This window comes from Sander lucioperca, chromosome 11 (assembly GCF_008315115.2).
Source record: "Sander lucioperca isolate FBNREF2018 chromosome 11, SLUC_FBN_1.2, whole genome shotgun sequence".
Lineage (NCBI taxonomy): Eukaryota > Metazoa > Chordata > Actinopteri > Perciformes > Percidae > Sander > Sander lucioperca.
The window spans coordinates 32,672,198-32,693,102 of NC_050183.1; the positions used below are offsets into that span (position 1 = coordinate 32,672,198).

The following is a 20,905-nucleotide window of genomic DNA, read 5'->3' on the forward strand; positions in this document are numbered from 1 at the left end:
AGAGAACTGGCTATTACTGAATGGAACTTAGCTAAATAAACAATTTAACAATACATTAACAATGTGGGCTTTCTAACAACCTTGGTTAAAGAAAGAGTGCAGCATAAATGTGTTTGACTCATTTTTATCATGTCACGTATTATACCTGTATGTTTGTATTGTTTCCTTTTTATTTCTAGGGGAGGTCGAGAGATCAGGGACAAGGGTCGCCATGGGATGGGGGAGAGTGGGAATGTTTGTTCTGTATTTGTGAGGTATGAGGTTTTGTGATGTTTTTAAAAGTCTTAACCTGTACTATTATTGCAAGTTTACCTGTTTATTATCAATAGAAAAATGTTCTTAAAACTAAAAACAAAAAAGAACTTCCCATCATTCAAATTGATGTATATCCATTGGATGATGTTGACAATAATTAGTACAAAATTGTTGAAAGCGAGCAAGAAAAGCCTGTATATGCTTTTGTAGAATGAAAAATTGACAGTTTACATGCTTTTATTGTTCAGGTTTGATTGAAGAGTATAAAATAAAAGTGAGTACCTGTGGGCAAAATACACATAGCTCTATTTTTGTTAACCCAACAACGCATTGCTTGTTCGCCTAATTACTATATACTATACATACAATTACATTATGGTTCACATTTAATCTCTAAGGTTAAATCTAAAGGGTTGAATATGATTTAACTACACTGTACAGTAACTGAACCAACTCCATACACATCCAGGTTTATCTTTTCTCTGATTTGATAGTGCGATCATAAATGGATGTTAATGCATGAAGCCATATAAAGAGGTGCAGCACCAGAAAGACTTTTACTTCAGCTGCAGTATCGACTCTCTACTCTTAAACCCGAACATGGCAAACAACTTCAACTGTGGTAAGTCATGACAGTAATATAGTCATGTTTATATTCTATTTTACTATTGATAAAATTGTGATTGTATTAACGTTTTTGAATTATTATTATTATATTGTTCTTTGATTTAAAGTTGTGTTCAGTATGTTTTTGTAAATGAAAGGAACAGCTCAGATACATGACGGTTCTAACACAGAAGCATATAATGAAATCTTGATCAAGGAGAATTGGGATTAGCCAGTACAATTTAACCACAATGTAGTTATGTAGTGCCATCCCAATTTCTAAAATACCTGTCTTCCTGAAGCTATATTTAAACTCAAGCTGAAGGTGTCAAGTTTAGCTAAACCTTCAGTGTAAACAAAGATATTGCAGGCACCGTGAACACATATGCTAGCCTAAATCATTAACCCAAACACCCCAGCACAGACCAGAAAACAACGTCAGTCTGACCATACAGCAATAGTAGATGTGTGTGTATTAATGTAAGTATGTGTTAACTTCCTCCCCTGACCTTGGTGGAATGGGAGCCCTTAAGGCATCACTGTCTTATCATACAGCTATGGAATCAGAGAGTTGAACTACTCCTCTGCCTAAGACAGGTTATGACCTACTGCTGTTATGTTGGACACAGGCCTGAATAAGACCTGGGGTACCACCGTCTCAATTTATACAGCATGAATTTTTAAGCTGGAAATTCCACCACACCGTTAAAAAACTTGTCTTGGCTGTGCAGTGACTAAGATCACTACAGAGACATGTATGTTATTTATTTATTGTAAACTTTAAGTATTTACCCACATATTGTTCATACACAAGGTGGGTATCAGGCAGGCATGGGAGAGAGACCTAACCACCTGTATCTCATGAAAACATTGTACACTCTATATTAACAGAAATCCCCTTATCTTATCTAATCTGACAAAAAACTGTAGTGTTGCCTTGCAGAGCATTTCGGCTTATATGGCCTGTCTTTTTTAATGCTGTAGTTTAAAACTAATATCACGCTGACTGGTAGAGTGAACACTCGCATCTGTGTGACCTGTAGTGTAACAAGACTCTCTTGACTTTTGTATTTCAGATCCCTTTATGTAGTTTGTTGAAATCAAGCCTAAATTTAGGTGGCCCAGAGAGCTCAATACACTGGAAATTAAGAAAAAAATCAATCAATTCGACAACCCACGTGCAGCATTTAGAAAAAACATTATGGCGATAGATAAAAACACAAAGAAATACAGAAATGCACTGCAACTAGCACTGGCAGAAACTGTTTCCAGGGGACACTAAAAAGTGATGCACACGCTTGTGTCATGTTTTCATGAAGTGATTGAATTTGGCTATTTGTCAGTTTCATTACAGAAGGGGTCGGAATACATTAAAACATTTTATTAATTCTGTCAAACTGCAAACTGACACGTCTGAAAGTAACTATAGACAGTTAACTTAATGATTGACAGCAGATACATACAATAATATCTAAACATTGCGTTTACAATGTTAAAATAAACAAATATATATTGATTCTCCAACACCACTAACGGACAGTTAACTTCAATAACTTCACAAGTCACAAACCATGACACCAACTGTGTGCATCATGTTTAAGTGTCTGGAAACATTTCCATCTGTGCTCATTGCAACACGAGTTCCTTAGATAACGTAGCAGCTGAATGTAGACATATGGTATCTCAGTTCAATCATTGTAATTCACTGTATTCAGGGACAAAAAGCCATCTCACACTTTCAGGGTTACTTGAATTTAAGAAAACTAAAAGACAAAATCATATCAGCCCTGTCTTCTCTGGTGACCAGCGAGTTTTAGAATTGATTTTAAGATTTTCCTGATTAGCTTTAATCACTTCATGGATTAATTTGATGCTCACCGATGAGCAAGAGTGCAGCCTCAGATCATCCGGCGGCGCTCTGCTTTCTGTTTCGACTGTAAGTCCTGGATCAGGACTAAAGGGGACCTGGTTTACAGTCTGTACCCCTCAGATCTTGAACTGCAATTGTTTCACTAAACAAATGTAGTTAGACAAACCCAGTCACTCACTGTTAACTCCTGCACTTCAATACTTGCACTTATCTGATCATTGCTCTTTTACTGTTTTTATATGTCCTGTAAGGATTATTTATTGTATGCACCCAGTGGAGTAGAGCTCCTAATTTCGCTGTATTGTAAAGTACAATGATAATAAAGGCTTTCAATTCAACTTCTTTGCTGAAGAAGGCTGACGAATCAGTGTCATCTTTTAAATTACTTATGGAAAAATAAAAACTGGCAAATGACACAGTTGGATTTCCAACTTGTTTAATTATTAGTATTATTTGTTGGGCATTTCTTTCCAATTGAAAAAAATAGCATTGGAAAAGCCCAACATTGTCAACCAACAAGTTCTCCAAAACATACGACAACACTGGCCGTTTGCTCCCCCCCCCTCTAATCCGACCCACAGGAGTGTTTTCTGTCCTCATATCTAAACCAGAAAAGGTAATAGTGGCGGTTTTAAACATGTTGTTAATGTTGTTAACATTAAAGTTATGTTGAAAAAACTTGCTGTTTACTGTGATCTGCAAATTGGACATGAACAGTGGTCACCTGCATTTGGTTGACCTATCCATGTCCACTCCTTCCCACCCTTATTGGACTTTCTGGGTCTAAATCCCTTCCTGCTTTGCTCCAGTCATAACTACATGTACATACATACAATACATAAACTACAGCCAGTACAGAGCCCTGCCTCACAATAAACCAAAAAAAAGGTATTGTAATTGCTGCTTGACCTATGAGCGTTGTATTTCAGGGGAGAAAAGTCTCCCATCGACACTGATGGCTATTTGTGAAAACTTACAAATGCTTAAAGGGTAACTTCTAATTTTATATTCTTCATCCTTTCAAACAGAAGCTATTCTACGAAATGATGAGGAGATGAGGATTGTGATGGTGGGGAAGACTGGAATTGGGAAGAGTGCCACAGGAAACACCATTCTTGGGCGTAACTGCTTTGAATCAAAGTTCAGCGCCACGTCTATGACTGATGAGTGCTCTAAGGCCAGTGCTAAAGTGGATGGACAAAAGATTGCTGTTATTGACACCCCAGGTCTCTTTGACACCAGATGGGACCAGGATAAAACACATAAAGACATAAGCCAGTGCATCTCCTATTCTTCGCCTGGACCCCATGTCTTCCTGGTTGTCGTCATGCTGGGCAGATTCACAGAAGAGGAAAAACAGACAGTGCAGAAGATCAGAGAAATCTTTGGCCAGGATGCAGACAAATACAGCATGGTTCTCTTTACTCATGGCAACCTTCTTAAAAACACCACTATTGAGGAGTTCATGAAGGGGAGCCGGGACCTGCAGGAACTTGTGGCCAGGTGCAATGGTCAGTACCATGTCTTTAATAATGAGCTGGAGAATCGCTCGCAGGTCACTGAGCTGCTTAAGAAGATCAGAACCATAGTCCAGAAGAACGGAGGAAGTCACTACACCAATGAAATGTTCCAAAAGGCAGAAAGGGCAATCGAAGAGGAGAAACAACGCATCCTGAAAGACACAGAGGAGCAAATACGCAAAGAGAGAAAAGAACTGGAGATGAATCTACGAGCTGAATATGAAGAAAAACTTAAAAGAATTACCGAGAAATTTCAGGCTGAAATTGAGGAAGAGAGAAGAGAGAGAAAAGGGGTACAACATGATATTATTCAGTTGAAGAGGGAAAGGGAGAGGCATGCTATAGAAATGAAGGAGATGGAGATGGCAAGGAATAGGGACAGGACAAAAATGGAGCAGATATTGAAGAGGGTTAGGAACGGTACGATGGAGAAGCTACAGATAGATTTGGAAAAGACAAAGCTGGATAAAGAGAAGGAGCGGGTAGAGAAAAAAGAGGAGAGGGAAGAGTGGAAGACAAGAAGGAAGGAGGAAATGAAGGAGATGGAAAAGAGAAAAGAGAGGAAAGAGCTTGATGGTGTTTTAAGCCCCCACCATCGACTTCAAGCCAGTGCTGCGACCGCCGACTTCAAGGCACCTAACCCTAACCCTTTCCCACCCCCAGTGCCTTCCATGCCGTGCTGCCTGAAAGACGACGTTGGGGGCTTAAAACACCAAACACCAAGGAAAAAGTGGGAGACAAGGGAGAAGGAAATGAAGGAGATGGAAAAGAGAAAAGAGGAGGAGAAGAGGGAGATGGAGAAGACAAAAGAGGAGAAGCAGCAGAAGATGATTCAACAATTAAAGGCAGAGCATGAAAGAGTTCTGAAAGAGCAAACAAGCCAGTTGGAGAAAAAGCATGACAAAAAGGCCAGAGAGAAAGCAGAAAAGAAAGACAAGTGTACGATTTCCTAACCTAATTGTAAACATCCATTGATGTACTGAGCTGCAGAATAATTTACTGCATGGAAAACTAATTCCAATGTACAGTCATCATGCAAACATAAGGAAAGGACCAACAATGGCCGGTGCTGCTCCTGGCGGGGGTCACCAATAACCCGTTAAGTTGGTTTGCTAAACATTTGTCTAACATTATGACAATAAAGGAATGATTGGAATAGGTATTTAGGAAAAGTCACGACAGGAGGGAAACTTAGTAATAACGATGGAATAATTCTACCTTTTTAATCACAATGTTAAACGGCGTGGGCTATGGTGGTTCAAGTGTTAAGTATACAGGCGTTTTGTATTAGTATTACTATACACACAATTACATTGGAAGATAGAGTGGGAGAAGAAAAAAGAGGATATAGAGAATGAATGGCTAGAGAAAAAAAGAAGAAGAAAGCGTGGAATGAAAGAAAAGAGGAGGAAAGGAGGGAGATGGAGAGAAAGCAAGAGAAGAGGAGAGGGAGTGGGAGAAGAGGAAAGAGGAGTAAGTAAGTAAGTAAGTAAGTAAGTAAAATTTATTTATAAAGTGCTTTTCACAGATAAAATCACAAAGTGCTGTACAAAAGAATAGGTAAAACAAACAATATAAAATGTATATACATATGTAAAATTAAAGTGACACTAGTGAAAACCCATCAACCAAAGGCTTTCCTAAATAAACATGTTTTCAGATCCTTTTTAAAAGAGACAACAGAGTCTGCCAGACGCATGGACAGGGGCAGGGCATTCCACAGTCTGGGAGCAACAGACTGAAAAGAGAGGTGGAGGAGAGGAAGGAGATGAAGAGGAGTGTATTTAGGAAAAGTCACGGCAGGAGGGAAACTGCAATAACAATGATGGACAAATTCCACCTTTTTAATCACAACGTTAGATGGCGTGGGCTGTTCTAGTGTTAAAAATACAGGCTTTTATATTAGTATTACTATACATGCAATTACATTTGGTTCACATTTAATCACGAAGGCTGAACATTTGATTTTTTGATTTAACTAAACTGTACAGTAACTGAAACAACTTCATAAACATCCAGGCTTATCTTTCTTTCTCTGGCTTGATAGTCTAATCATAAATGGATGTGTTTTTAATGTATGAAGCCATAAAAAGATTTGTAGCACCAGGAAGGCATTGGTATTTACTGTATCTGTGGGTGTTTGTGGTTACTCATTGCCCTGAAAATCAGCTGATTTCTCCAAAAGTGCATCTGTTGGACATGCCAGTTGATGGCATATCTTTACAACATTATTGATGCCTAAGTCCAAGTTGCATAAATGCTTTTCAAAGCATCAATGGTGTCCTTGTGTACAAACACACTTTAAATAGATGACTAAGACAGTAAACTGTTTAGATTAGATTTTGAAACAAATTGTATCAATAAATGTTCCAAGAAAGATCAACTGATTTCTTTGCACTACTTTGGAGTTAGACAGGAGAGAGAAAAATTGCACTTTTTTACTGTTTTTTTATTTTTAAGTTTTTGTATTTGTGTATTTCTCGTGTAAGTGAGTTGAAATGTTAATTTGTTTTATTGTTGGATTTATTTCATGCCTCTGATTTCATATGTTGCTAAAATTGCACTTTTTTACTGTAAGATTAAGGGGAGAAGAGCTTGGATGTTAAACAAGAGCTTATTCATTATCTTACCTACTACTGTTAAAAAATAAAACAAATACAGACTACTCTTTTTGCACTTGCTCTGTTTTAAGTTTTTATTTTTGTATTCCTCCTGAAAGTGACTATTTTGTTGTTGGATTGATAGCTTACATCTGGCTTCAGGTTGCACTACAAATTCATTTTACTTGGACAGTGCAGTGTTAAACAATTTTAATAAATACAGATTTGTACCTTATTGAAATTTGTTTTGTGTAAATTGTTAATAATTGAGCAATGGGAAAATAATCGCTAATTGAAAAATTGATCGTTATATTAATCGAAAAATGTATCGTTAGATTAGTCGAGTAATCGAAAGAATAATCGCTAGATTAATCATTTAAAAAATACTCGTTTGGGACAGCCCTAGTACCAATAAGGGTACACAGCTGTACCTTTTTCCAGGAGGGATAAGTAAACGCTACACTTTATAGGTGTATTTATAACACAATGTATGGGCTGGGTCCAGATAGACATGCCATTCGGTCCAGATGCGGATCTTGGTCCGGACTTTAAGAAGCCCTGCATTAGTCTAATTTACTGGGAGGCAGCAAAGTCATAGGCTTAAAACCCTAAATGCTGCTATTCTGCGTAACTTCTCAAATTTAGCTAATGTTTACCTGCAGTACTGCCCTGCAAAGGCAAAAGGAAGTAACTTAGTTTTTGGTCGAAAATGAGTTCATGATATTTTTGGATCATTCAAGACATCCTTTATCATGCAGATAAGGATCTTGAGTTAATTTCATTGTTTTTCGAGAAAATAATGGGTTGTCTTAACAGTGACTTCCAAAAGCCTCCGGAGAAACCAAAGGCAGAACACGTAACACCTGCTACTGCTCTTTGACTTTGTTTTGAAACGCTAAAATTCAGTCAGGGTACAGGATAGCAATAAGTAGATAGCTATAAGTAATTGTAAATCATCAAAATATATGCCATGATTACAGGTGTTACTATACAGAGACACACACACACACACACACACACACACAGGTGTTACTATTATGATTTTGTGAATGGTGATCAGCAACCAAATATAGATAATGTGGAAGTTACTGCCTCTTGTCTTGGCGTGACGTGTCACTTTTTACAGACAATACAAAGGCAGAGTACCGTAACTTCGAAATAGAGGTCAAAAGTCAAAAAGTCAAGTTTGAGCTCAAAATTTTTTCATTTATCTAATTGCCAGATTTCCTGTGTCCTACCTATAATTCACAAGTCATTTTTCAGTTCCTCATTCACGAGTTAAGGTCTTTTGCCTTTGTAGGGCAGAGTAGTGCCATCATAGTGGGCAGTTAAATTGTGTCTTCGTGAGAGCCGCTCTCATATCAAGAAATCTGCCGGTCATAAACCATGATCAGTAATCAGAGGTGCAGTGCTACGTGCTTCTCTGTGCTTCCGTTGGAGCAGTCGCCCACTCATAGTCCCATAACCACAGTGTCTGTCCCCCGACTCAGATCGGTTAAATCAAAGGTGAACAAAAGAGGCGCTATACTTAACAACCTAATTGGAATTAAAACTACCACTGCAATGATAAAACACAATAGGAAAATTTGACTTAAATATTAAATATTAGATCTCTGTCTTCTAAAGCAGTACTAGTAAGTGATTTAATATCAAATAATCAAATTAATCTATTCTGTCTTACCGAAACATGGCTATGCCATGAAGAATATGTTAGTCTAAATGAATCCACTCCTCCCAGTCATATTAATACTCAAATTCCTCAAGGCTCTGGCCGAGGAGGGGGAGTTGCAGCCATATTTGATTCAAGCCCGTTAATTTATCCTAAACCTAAACTAAATTAACTCGTTTGAAAGCTGTTTGGACAGACCTGCCCCCACTGCTAAAAAAAATCCTAAAGGACCGTGCTTTTAACTCACTACTAGATTCAATTGGTTTCAGTCAGAGTGTGCATAAGGCCACTCACTGTTTTAACCACACCCTCGACCTTGTGCTGGCATATGGCATTGAAATTGAAGATTTAATAGCAGAATCCTATATTATCAGACCATTCTTTAATAACTTTCGAATTCTTACTACCCCACTATACGAAATTAGATAAAAGCTTCTACACTAGCTGCCTATCTGACTAGTGCTATAGCTAAATTTAAGGAAGATATTCCAACAGCATTTAATTCAATGCCGTGCTTTACTATCACAGAGGACTCTTACATTAACTTTAGTCCCTCCCAAATGATGAATCCCTTGATAATTTTGTAGACGGTGCTACGGCCTCGTTACGGACTACTTCAGACTCTGCTGCTCCTCTCAAAAAGAAGATGATGAAGCAAACTCGCAAATTAAAGCAAACCTCGTGAAAACTTGAAAGTAAATGGCGTTCCACCAATCTGGAAGAAATTCGTTTAGATTGGCAAGACAGTCTGAAAATATATAGGAAGGCCCTAAGAAATGCCAGATCAGACTATTACTCATCAGTAATAGAAGAAAATAAGAACCCAAGGTTTCTTTTCAGCACTGTAGCCAGGCTGACAGAGAGCCACAGCTCTACTGAGCCATCTATTCCTATAGCTCTGAGTAGTGACGACTTCATGAGCTTCTTTAACGAGGCTACTTAAAGAAGCATTACCCGTGGTTAACACTTCATTATTAGATATGATGAATATGTCTTTATCAACAGGTTATGTACCGCAGTCATTTAAAGTAGCTGTGATAAAACCTCTTCTGAAAAAACCCACCCTCGATCCTGAGGTCTTAGCCAAATATAGACCTATATCTAATCTCCCCTTTCTCTCCAAGAGCCTTGACAAGGTAGTCGCTAAATCAGTTATGTGATTATCTACATAGCAATAGCTTATTTGAGGACTTTCATTCAGGATTTAGAAAGCATCATAGCACAGACACGGCACTGGTGTAAATTACTAACGACCTTCTAACTGCTGCTGACAAAGGACTTGTCTCCGTACTTGTCTTATTAGATCTTAGTGCTGCATCCGACACTATTGACCATACCATCCTCTTACAGAGACTGGAACATTTAGTTGGCATTAAAGGAATCACACTAAGTTGGTTTAAGTTCTATTTATCTGCTCAATCTCAATTTGTTGATGTTAAAGGAACACGCCACCGTTTATTGAAATAGGGGTTATTCACCGTCTTCTCTAGATTTAGATAGGTGGGCAAATGCATATTTTGTCTCAGTGCATGCATTGTCTTAGTCCGGCGGCGGCGCCACCGCTAGTTTAGCTTAGCATAGTGCATGGAATCCTTTGTTGCCCGATAACATGTTGTGAGTAAAAGTGAGCCAACAACAACAAAAAACAACCTAATTACTTTTTGTGGCCTGCGTATTCACAACAAGTACTAATAGCAATGCGATTTCCTAGGCAGATATTGACTTGGGACTATATTGGGGCAAAGCACAGGCGAAGCACCACTACTTGGGCGCAGAGATATCACGCAACACCTGAAAAGTGAGTACAGGTCTAATATGGGTCAATCTATCCCGTAAAATAACCATGCGTCATGTTTACAATAATCACTTACTGTCCTGCTACGCCCTGCTATGCCCTGCTACGCCCTGATACGCCCTGCTATGCCCTGCAATGCCCTGCTACGTCCTACTATGCCCTGCTACGCCCTGATACGCCCTGCAGTGCCCTGCTATGTCCTACTATGTCCTGCAATGCCCTGCTATGCCCTGCTATGCCATGCAATGCCCTGCTACGTCCTACTATGCCCGGCTACACCCTGATACGCCCTGCAGTGCCCTGCTACGTCCTACTATGCCCGGCTACGCCCTGCTAGGTCCTACAGTGCCCTGCTACGTCCTGCTATGCCCTGCAGTGCCCTGCTATGCCATGAACTACTACAACTATTTCTAGACATAGTTCCATTGTCTTTATTAGGGCCCGAGCACTGAAAGTGTGAAGGAACCTACTGTTTTTGCTCAGATTATTTTTACCAATTCTTCGTCGCATTTTTGAGGGGGTTAGAATACACGAAAACTCACAAAAATTTGCACACATGTCACAACTGGTGAAAATTGCAAAGATTCAAAAAAATTACACATATCCACCACTAGGTGGCACTATTGCAGGAAGAAAAAGCGTTTGGCCCTATAACTCCTTCTTGAATCTTTGCAGGTAGTATCTGTTGACCCTCATGATGAAAAGTTATCCAGAGAATTTTGATAGTTGAAAAAATGCGCAAGTTATAGCAACTTCCTGTCGAAACAGGACGTTGCATTATCTTGGCAACAATTATTCCGATTGCCCCGAAACTTGACAAGGTTTTTCGTCATGGTCGGTTTAGCATCTGTGCCAAACTTGGAGTCAATCGGCCATTAGATGGCGCTGTTTGAATTTTTTTTAATTAATCAGCAAAATACTGATATATGGGAAACCTAATCTATCTAACTACTCCTGGGGCATGAGTCCGATCGGCACGAAAACTGGCATATAGACTCGGAGGACCCTCGTGACAAAAAGTTATCAAAAGAATTTTTATAGCTAAAACAATGCGCAAGTTACAGAGGACCAACTTCCTGTAGGTGGGTGTCAAAACAGGAACGGTTGTATCTTGCACACGGCTATTCCGATGGACACCGATGGACAGTTGTTCCTCATGTGCCAATGAGGCTGTGTGCCAAATATGGCGTCAATCGTCCTTTAGATGGCGCTGTTTTCATTTTTTTAATTACTTAGCAAATTTGCTTTGAGCGAAACCTACTCCTCCTAGAGCGTGACTCCCCATCTGCACAAAAATGTAAACGTAGACTCGGTGGACCCTCATGACAAAAAGTTATCAAAAGAATTTTGATAGCTAACACAATGCACAAGTTACAGAGGACCAACTTCCTGTAGAGGGATGTCGAAACAGGAAGTTGCGTATCTTACCAATATTTATTCCGATTGACACCAAACATGACACAGTTGTTCCGCATAGGGGCTTGAGCATCCATGCCAAATTTAGAGTGAATCAGCCATTAGATGGCGCTGTTAGAAGTGTTTTAGCCACATCGCAATATATGGGAAACATACTTTGTCTAGACTCATGTCGTCTGCTGTGAGTCCAATCTGCACAAAAACTTGGATAAAGACTCGGTGGACCCTCGTGACTAAAAGTTATCAAAAGAATTTTGATAGCTAAAAAAATGCGCAAGTTATGGAGGAACAACTTCCTGTAGGTGGCTGTTAAAACATGAACGGTTGTATCTTGGCAAAAGTTATTCCAATTTACATGAAACTTAGAATGTGTGGTCTACATGTGATGTTGCGTCTGCCAGTACCCCCGACTGCAAGAAGGCGAGGGCCCGTTCATTGCTGCTTGCAGCTTTAATTGTGACTATTATTGCAACTGTTCATCACACTCTCAACCGGCACCGTCAGACACCGCCTACCAAGAGCCAGGGACTATCCGAGGTTTCTTCCTAAAAGGGAGTTTTTCCTCGCCACTGTCGCATTAAATGCTTGCTCTTGGGGGAATTACTAGAATTGTTGGGCCTTTGTAAATTATAGTAAAGTGTTACAGTACGGTGTAAATTGTCTTGAGATAACTCTTGTTATGATTTGATACTATAAATAAAATTAAATTGAATACTAGAAAAGGCTGAAACGCACCAGGAACAGGGAACAAACATAAATGTGTGTCCAAGGCACAAGTGATTCATAGCTCTGAAAGTTAATAATTTATGTCCATTGTATGAAAGTAGAACTTAAGAGGCTGACCAGTTGTAGGTAAACTAACATTCAAGAGATTTCAAAAGACAGACCAAAGAGTATTTCTATAAATACATATATTATGGTTCACTTTCCATCACTAAGGCTAAATTTGATATGTTGAATATGATTTAACTACACTGTACAGTAACTGAACCAACTCCATACACATCCAGGTTTATCTTTCTTTCTCTGACTTGATAGTGCAATCATAAATGGATCGGTTTTAATGCATGAAGCCATATAAAGAGGTGCAGCACAAGAAAGACTTTTACTTCAGCTGCAGTATCGACTCTCTACGCTTAAACCCGAATATGGCAAGCAAACATTCCAGCTATGGTAAGTCATGACTCTATGTTCATGTTTATATGGTTCTTTGATTCAAAATTGTGTTTAGTAGATTTTTGATCTGTATTCGTGACAAACATGCTACATGGAGTCTGTGCCTCCCTTAAATCATTTGCAATCCAAAATGGATCTCTTGGCTCTATGTGCGGTAACCGTGTTCACTACTGAGACACATCAGTGTAACTCTTAATGCTCAACTGTTATGGTTACTGACAGGTTATCAGACCTTAACACTTTTCTGTCCGATTTAACTCTTTCACATCACGTGTGCAAGTTAATGATTAAGACAAAGGGCGTCAAACTAAACATTTGACAACTGTAGAGTGTTGTTTCAGAATAATCCCTTCCATTTCATCAAAGCATTTGAGAAGAACTTTTAAATGCAGAACATGGCACCAAATGTGGTGCTATTTTGATAATCAATTGAGAGCAAACTCATGTATCCATCAACCAAAGTACTCAATAAATACACACATGCGGAACAGCAACATCACTCACTATTGACACCACCACTAGGTGAAAGACTGAGTACGATTAAATTCACACCAATATTCCTCTATTATTCTGAACATGACAATATTCCGAATTTGATACGTGTCATGTAAACAACATATTCTGTTTGGATATTCAGAATAAGGCATTTTTCCAAATATAGCTTTTTCCAATTAAGACATGTGGGATATTCCAGTATTATTCAGGTTTTAGAGGCATTCTTTGGACATGTATACAGCGCATTAAGAATATGCGTCTCAATCAGGGTTTTTCCCGCAGTTTACGGCCTCTTGCCTGTTTACGGCTTACGGTCAGCTATTTTCACAATCAATTGAGAGCAAACTCATGTATCCATCAAACAGAGTACCCAATAAATACACTCACACACGGAACAGCAACATCACTCACTAATGACAGACGTACGTTTACATGCACACCAATATTCCTCTATTATTACAAATATGACAATATTCCGAGTTTGATAAACAACATATACACATACAACATATATGTCATGTAAACAACATATTCTGTTTGAATATTCAGAATAAGACCTTTTTCCAAATATAGCATTGCCTCTGCTTCTGACACTAAATCAGATTTTATAAATTGTCATAATTTTCCGCGCAAATCTCGAAAGCTTTCTGATCAAGTCAAGTCAGTTTCATTAATGTAGTGGCGAATCATGTGGCATCATTAACTATCCCAGGGCATTTTTCATATAGAGCAGGGTGCATTATGTCGGCAGGATCATTTTAAAGGCAACTGCAACTACATTGTGCGTCTGCCCTATTTCTGATACTGTGGCGGCAGAAATTTTGCCATGGTGGGCTGCCACTACAAAATCAACATAGAGGAAACACTGAGACATGTGGGATATCCCGGTATTATTCAGGTTTTAGAGGCATTCTTTGGACATGTATATAGGCCTGTCACAATAACAAATTTTGCTGGACGATAATTTGTCTCAGAAATGATTGTGATAAACGATAATATTGTCGTTCTGAGACCATTTTCATCTAATAGAATGATAATGGCATAATAATGCACGTACACCTTTTCAAAGATCTATAAACTTTTATTTCTAAAGAATTTAATACTGGAACTGGAAGACATTTAAAATATCCACAATATGTCTTTGATCTCCTTTAGTATGTCATCTTTCACGCTGTTGTACAGTTGTTGAATTGCCGTTTCTGACACGTATGTCCTCCAGATAATTCGTACTAGCTGTCAAATGTTTGCAGCATGTTTGCCAGACCAGTTATGATTAGACCAAATGTTACATGCAAGCTGGAAACTAAAATGAACATACACTGCTACTCTACCGCTGACACAGCACTGTAGAGATCTGGCAATGCAAGACTTAGGGGGCGCAAAACTCAATCTCGCCTAGGGCAACCAAAGGGCTAGAACCGGCCCTGCTTGTACTGTTAATGTTCTGTGCATTGTTGGACACATGCAGCCACTTTCCTGAAACCGCTTGCAAGACTGACAAGTCAACAGCGGCATGTATGTCCGAGCCTGTCTCCACCGCCTCGACCTGCAGGTTGTCAACTGTGTTCTTTGGAATGAAAAGGAGAAAACAGGACGCTGAGTAACACGGCGGATATTGCTCATAAACTTACTTTTTTTTGACGCGCCTTAACTGCAAAGAGCTGCGGGAAACCCTTCTCCAACTCTCAACTAGCATTTTCTCTGTGTCTCTCTCTCCGCCAGGAGTCCCGCCTCCACACAAAGACAATGCGACTGACAAGAGGGTTCACTCCTCGTTACACTAAAGAACCGAGAGTGGTCATCCAGTCTCTTTGGTAGAGAGAGAGAGAGAGAGAGAGAAACAAGGAAAACAAACAAGCATGCAAATGGAAATTATCGGGGCCGGAAAAATTATCGAGATAATATTTTTATTAATTGATTTATTGACTATCACGACAGGCCTACATGTATACAGCGTATTCAGAATATGTGTCTCAATTGGGGTTTTTACAGGCTTACAGTCATCTCTGTGCATTGCTACGGTTGCTGTACACAAGCCAACCAGCCAACAGTTTGCAGAGCTCCAAAGAAATAAAAATAAGGAGAAACACAGCTACTTTTAAACATTATCAAAGACTTGGATATCAACAGATTTTTGGATATGCGCACACATCTCTACGCTGACCTTTTAAAGAAGCTGGTTGAAGGAATGAAAGAGGGAGGCTGTGTTCGCACGGTCCAACAAGTCCGCCACCGCTGGTCACCTTTGAAAAAATCGTATTTTGCACGGCTACATGTAAACGGGAACATTAGTGGAATATTCACTTTCATTAGCCATGTAAACAGCTTAGACGGAATATCGTCTTTTTCGGAATAAGGGAAAAAAACAGAATATTATGTGCATGTAATGTTAAATTGCTAAACTGCTAAATTGAGTTGCACTTTCTTCCTTAACAATGTCAAAGATGTCTATTTCTGATGTCACTGTATTGATTGATATGAAATCATATAAATTCTTATTTAGTATTCTTCATCCTTTCAAACAGAAGCTATTCTACGAAATGATGAGGAGATGAGGATTGTGATGGTGGGGAAGACTGGAATTGGGAAGAGTGCCACAGGAAACACCATTCTTGGGCATAACTGCTTTGAATCAAAGCTCAGCGCCACGTCTATGACTGATGAGTGCTCTAAGGCCTATGCTGAAGTGGATGGACAAAAGATTGCTGTTATTGACACCCCAGGTCTCTTTGACACCAGGTGGGCCCAGGATAAAACACATAAAGACATAATCCAGTGCATCTCCTATTCTTCGCCTGGACCCCATGTCTTCCTGGTTGTCGTCAAGCTTAGCAGATTCACAGAAGAGGAAAAGCAGTCAGTGCAGAAGATCCAAGAAATGTTTGGCCAGGCTGCAGACAAATACAGCATGGTTCTCTTTACTCATGGTGACCTTCTTAAAAACACCACTATTGAGGAATTCATGAAGGACAGCCGGGACCTGCAGGAACTTGTGGCCAGGTGCAATGGTCAGTACCATGTCTTTAATAATGAGCTGGAGAATCGCTCGCAGGTCACTGAGCTGCTTAAGAAGATCAGAACCATAGTCCAGAAGAACGGAGGAAGCCACTACACCAATGAAATGTTCCAAGAGGCAGAAAGGGCAATCGAAGAGGAGAAACAACGCATACTGAAAGAGAAAGAGGAGCAAATATGCAAAGAGAAAGAAGAACTGAAGAAGAAACTACAAGCAGAATATGAAGAAAAGCTTCGAAATATAGTGGAGAAATTCCAGGCTAAAAGGGAGAAAGAAGAAAATAGGAAAGTAGAGATGGAGAGAATACCAGAGTTGAAAAGAGGCAAGGAGATAAAATGGGATGCGGAAAAGAGAGACAATGAGGGGACAGAGGGGAGGGGGAAGGAAAAGGAAAAGAAAGGGAAGGAGCTAAAAGGGGATGAGAAAAAGAGAGACAATGAGGAGACAGAGGGGAGGGGGAAGGAAAAGGAAAAGAAAGGTAAGAAGATAAAAGGGGATAAGGAAAAGAGAGACAATGAGGGGACAGAGGGGAGGGGGAAGGAAAAGGAAAAGAAAGGGAAGGAGCTAAAAGGGGATGAGAAAAAGAGAGATAATGAGGGGACAGAGGGGAGGGGGAAGGAAAAGGAAAAGAAAGGGAAGGAGCTAAAAGGGGATGAGAAAAAGAGAGACAATGAGGGGACAGAGGGGAGGGGGAAGGAAAAGAAAGGGAAGAAGATAAAAGGGGATAAGGAAAAGAGAGACAATGAGGGGACAGAGGGGAGGGGGAAGGAAAAGGAAAAGAAAGGGAAGGAGCTAAAAAGAAATGAGGAAAAGAGAGATAATGAGGGGACAGAGGGGAGGGGGAAGGAAAAGAAAGGTAAGAAGATAAAAGGGGATAAGGAAAAGAGAGACAATGAGGGGACAGAGGGGAGGGGGAAGGAAAAGGAAAAGAAAGGGAAGGAGAGTAGGAGAGAAGAGAAAATGAGGGAAAAGGAAATAAGGGGAAAAAAAGACAAAGAGTTGAAGAAAGAACAGAAGAAGATTTTAGGAACCGAACAAGCTGGATGAAGGTGAGAAAAAAATCTCCGTAATTATTTTTTTTTTTTACAAAGAATCACTCAGTAATTTTCATCCTGGTTTTCAAACTTGCGTAAATAGTTTACATTTCACTGTTAAAGGACAATACTGGCGCAAAACGAACCTATGGGATAATAACAGATGTGTACCCACTTGATCGTTCTCTGGGACATGTTTTCATGCTAATCGAATGTGTTTGTAGCTTGAAAGAAGCTAGCGCGGACCGCTGATTAGCTTACAACGCTAATATTCGGGGCACAGTGAAAGTAAAAACAGATCGCTATTTTGTACCACTAAAAAGGCTCAAAATTTCACCAAACTTCAACGGTAGAATAATAAGGGTCCCTAAATGTTAACCGAAGCATTGAGAACTTTGTAAGTGTAGAGACAGTTTATTAAAAAGACAGATTATAAAGACACTCGCGTTCATGTTTACATGGGGCCGCCGTCTTGAAAACCAGTCATGACTTACAGCTGGCGATGCAAACTAAGATCAAAAGCAATTTGCTCAATATATCTGAAATAATCGCACCGATGTAAAACATAACTTGTCTAGTGTACTTACTCAGTGGATAACTGTCCATCTGGTCCCTCCGGTCTGGGTCGCCGTCTCCAATTTATTTTCGGGACATGGAAAAAAGTTTCAAGTACAGTCCTGTTTATCAGAGCGGGGAAATCTTGACTGTACAAAACACTGCGTCTCTTGGGCATCGCGACGCAACAGGTCCCACCTGTTCGGTGTCCATAGCTTCACAATGTCCGCAGGTACACCACCAGTTTCCCGAAGTACGAGGCTGTTGCAGCATTGACTACCGGTAGCTCTCTCTCTCTCTCGTAGCCCTTTCACGTAGCTCCCGCAGCTATTCGTTCAATAAACTGTCTGTACACTTACAAAGTTCTCAATGCTTCGGTTAACATGTAGGGACCCTCATTATGCTACCGTTGAAGGTTGGTGATATTTTGAGCCTTTTTAGTGGTGTAAATAGCGATTTGTTTTCACTTTCCCTGTGCCCCGAATACTAGCCCTGTAAGCTAATCAGCGGTCCGCGCTAGCTTCTTTCAAGCTACAAACACATTAAATTAGCATGAAAACATGACCCAGAGAACAATCAAGTGGGTACACATCTGTTAATAATGTCTAGGTTCGATTTGTGCCGGAATTGTCCTTTAAATTAAGCTTATCATTAAAATTACAATACTTTACTGGCAATAATTAGTAGGGCTAACACCAAACCCAAGATTCGGGGGGGGGGGGGGGGTTTACTCAGTAAACATAATACAACTTTTGTTCTGCCATTGATTACATGCCATTTTGCAACACAGTAATACAACAGAGGCCTTATTTATTAATATTGATTGATTTCAATATTGATCGATCCAACACCAAAGATTCTTTTGTACCTTAAAATAATGTTTCCAAAATCGTTTCAGTGGTTCATCAACTCATAACAGGGTGAACGGCACTTCTGCATTCGCTTTGCGCCGCTCTTTCAGCTATAACCGCACTATGCAAGTTTGCCAGATCAGGTAGCGAGTATCGGGTAATAATGGTAATGGTAACAGTAATGGACAAGACCGCTTCCAACCTGTAGGGGGACCGAAGAGGAAAAGTGCTTTGGTGTTGCTGTAAGGTTAGCCTACTATAAAGGTGCTGGTTGACAAGTAGCTAATGCTAATGCTTGGTCTATAATGTTAGCTAATTATTGGTGGGAATCATAAGATTACGATGCGCTCAGTTATTTTTAGTATGATTGTTTTAACCACGGTTAACAACTCTGGGCTAACCCACGAATTCATCAGTAACGCAGTGTTTCCCACACATACACCATTTTGTGGCGGCCGCCACACATTGCGTATCGTTATTCTTTCTTTCTTTTTACGCTATTTAAAACATGCAGTGTATTCGTTCAGCTGCATTTACTTTCCCTGCTCTCCTTCCATCTCTCTGTCACTCACGCATCTCTCTCACATACACACACACACACACACATACACACACACACACACACACACACACACACACACACACACACACACAGCCCCTCCCCTCCATGCATACTGCGTCTGAGAGAAGGCTGGCGAAATTCACAAGTTCACGAAAGGTTGGTATCTCGTGAACACCTTTACACAATCACACATTAAAAAGTGCTATAAAAAATATTTTCTATTCTGAATACAATGTTGTCAGTGTGTTAATGTTAGAGTCCCGACCAGACTCTTAGCAAACAAGCGATTGAGCCTTCTTTAGAAAGTTAACTAGTCGCAAGTTTGCGGTAAAATGCAGTTGGGTTGTTGAGGTCAAAACACTATGTAGCAGCTGTGAATCAAATAAACTTATTATAAATAATGTTATGTCATTTCATTAGTCTTACACTGAATGTTTGCTGCTTTAATCCAGAGGCAGAAAGGGCAATCGAAGAGGAGAAACGCATCCTGAAAGAGAAAGAGGAGCAAATGGGCAAAGAGAGAAAAGAACTGGAGATGAATCTACGAGCAGAATATGAAGAAAAAATCAAAAGAATTACTGAGAAATTTCAAGCTGAAATTGAGGAAGAGAAAAAAGAGTGAAAAAGGGTAGAACATGATATTATTGATTTGAAGAGGGAACGTGAGAGGAAAATTAAGAAGATGGAGATGGCAAGGGATAGGGAGAGGGAAAAAAAGGAGCAGATGTTAAAGATGGTTAGGAATGAAGACGTAGTATTAAACAGTACAGTGGAGAAGCTACAGATAGATTTAGAAAACAGAAAGCTGGATATAGAGGAGTGGGTAGAGAAAAAAGAGGAGGAGAGGAAAGAGTGGGAGAAAAGAAGGAAGGAGGAAAGGAAGGAGATGGAATTGATAGTTTTAAAACACATCTCAAGACATATTTGTTTTCAATGGCCTTTAGTTGCTCTTAGAGTTTTTTAGCATTTTAATTTTTTTTTATTTTTATTCAATTATTTTAAAATTCTTTTATTCTTATATGTTGTACTGTATTTTCTTGCTTTTATTGCTATTTTATTTTATTTGTGTTATGTTATGACTCCTTTTGCTTTGTGCTGTGAACTTCAATTTCTACAGCACTGGTCAGCTCTGGTTATTTTAAACGTGGTATATAAATAAACTTGACTTGACTTGACTTGCTTCCTGTTTTTTCAATTGTATAGCCCAGTCAGACTTGCACAGTCAAGCCTATTTCAGAGGATATGACAGTCCATTTTCATGGTACATTCATTTTGTAATCTGTAATCATCCCAAAATGTCTCACCAACACGCCTATAAAACGCATACAGGGGTTTTCAAATGTATTACTCAAAGGTCTGTATCTGATTTTTACTCAATAACAGAGGTCCAGAATGATTGGCATTAACAAAATATTGAATTAGCTAACTTATAATGTTTAAACAACATACATTCAAGTTGAGTGGTCGGTTGTCCTGGTCAATCTT

The 20,905-nt window shown here is 39.5% G+C and overlaps 2 protein-coding genes across 2 annotated transcripts; both read left to right on the forward strand.

The window, feature by feature from the left end:
- The first annotated feature begins 752 nt into the window (after positions 1-752).
- Positions 753-20,289, forward strand: LOC116059142 (GTPase IMAP family member 7-like). The gene is made up of 3 exons (XM_031312101.2): positions 753-877; positions 3,760-4,661; positions 20,170-20,289. Exons 1-3 carry the CDS (start codon positions 775-777, stop codon positions 20,173-20,175), a joined length of 1,011 nt encoding a protein of 336 aa, XP_031167961.1. The 5' UTR covers positions 753-774; the 3' UTR covers positions 20,176-20,289.
- On the forward strand, positions 12,702-16,859 carry LOC118496213 (GTPase IMAP family member 9-like; the record flags this gene model as incomplete). The annotated part of the gene is made up of 2 exons (XM_036006979.1): positions 12,702-12,904; positions 15,928-16,859. Coding segments are annotated over exons 1-2 (1,038 nt in total), but the record flags the coding sequence as incomplete, so codon positions are not given.
- Positions 20,290-20,905: the final 616 nt, after the last annotated feature.

Coding starts and splice junctions, on each gene's coding strand:
- LOC116059142 (XM_031312101.2), top strand. CDS start 775: ATGAAGCCATATAAAGAGGTGCAGCACCAGAAAGACTTTTACTTCAGC. Junction 878..3,759: donor GGCAAACAACTTCAACTGTG/GTAAGTCATGAC, acceptor CCTTTCAAACAG/AAGCTATTCTACGAAATGAT.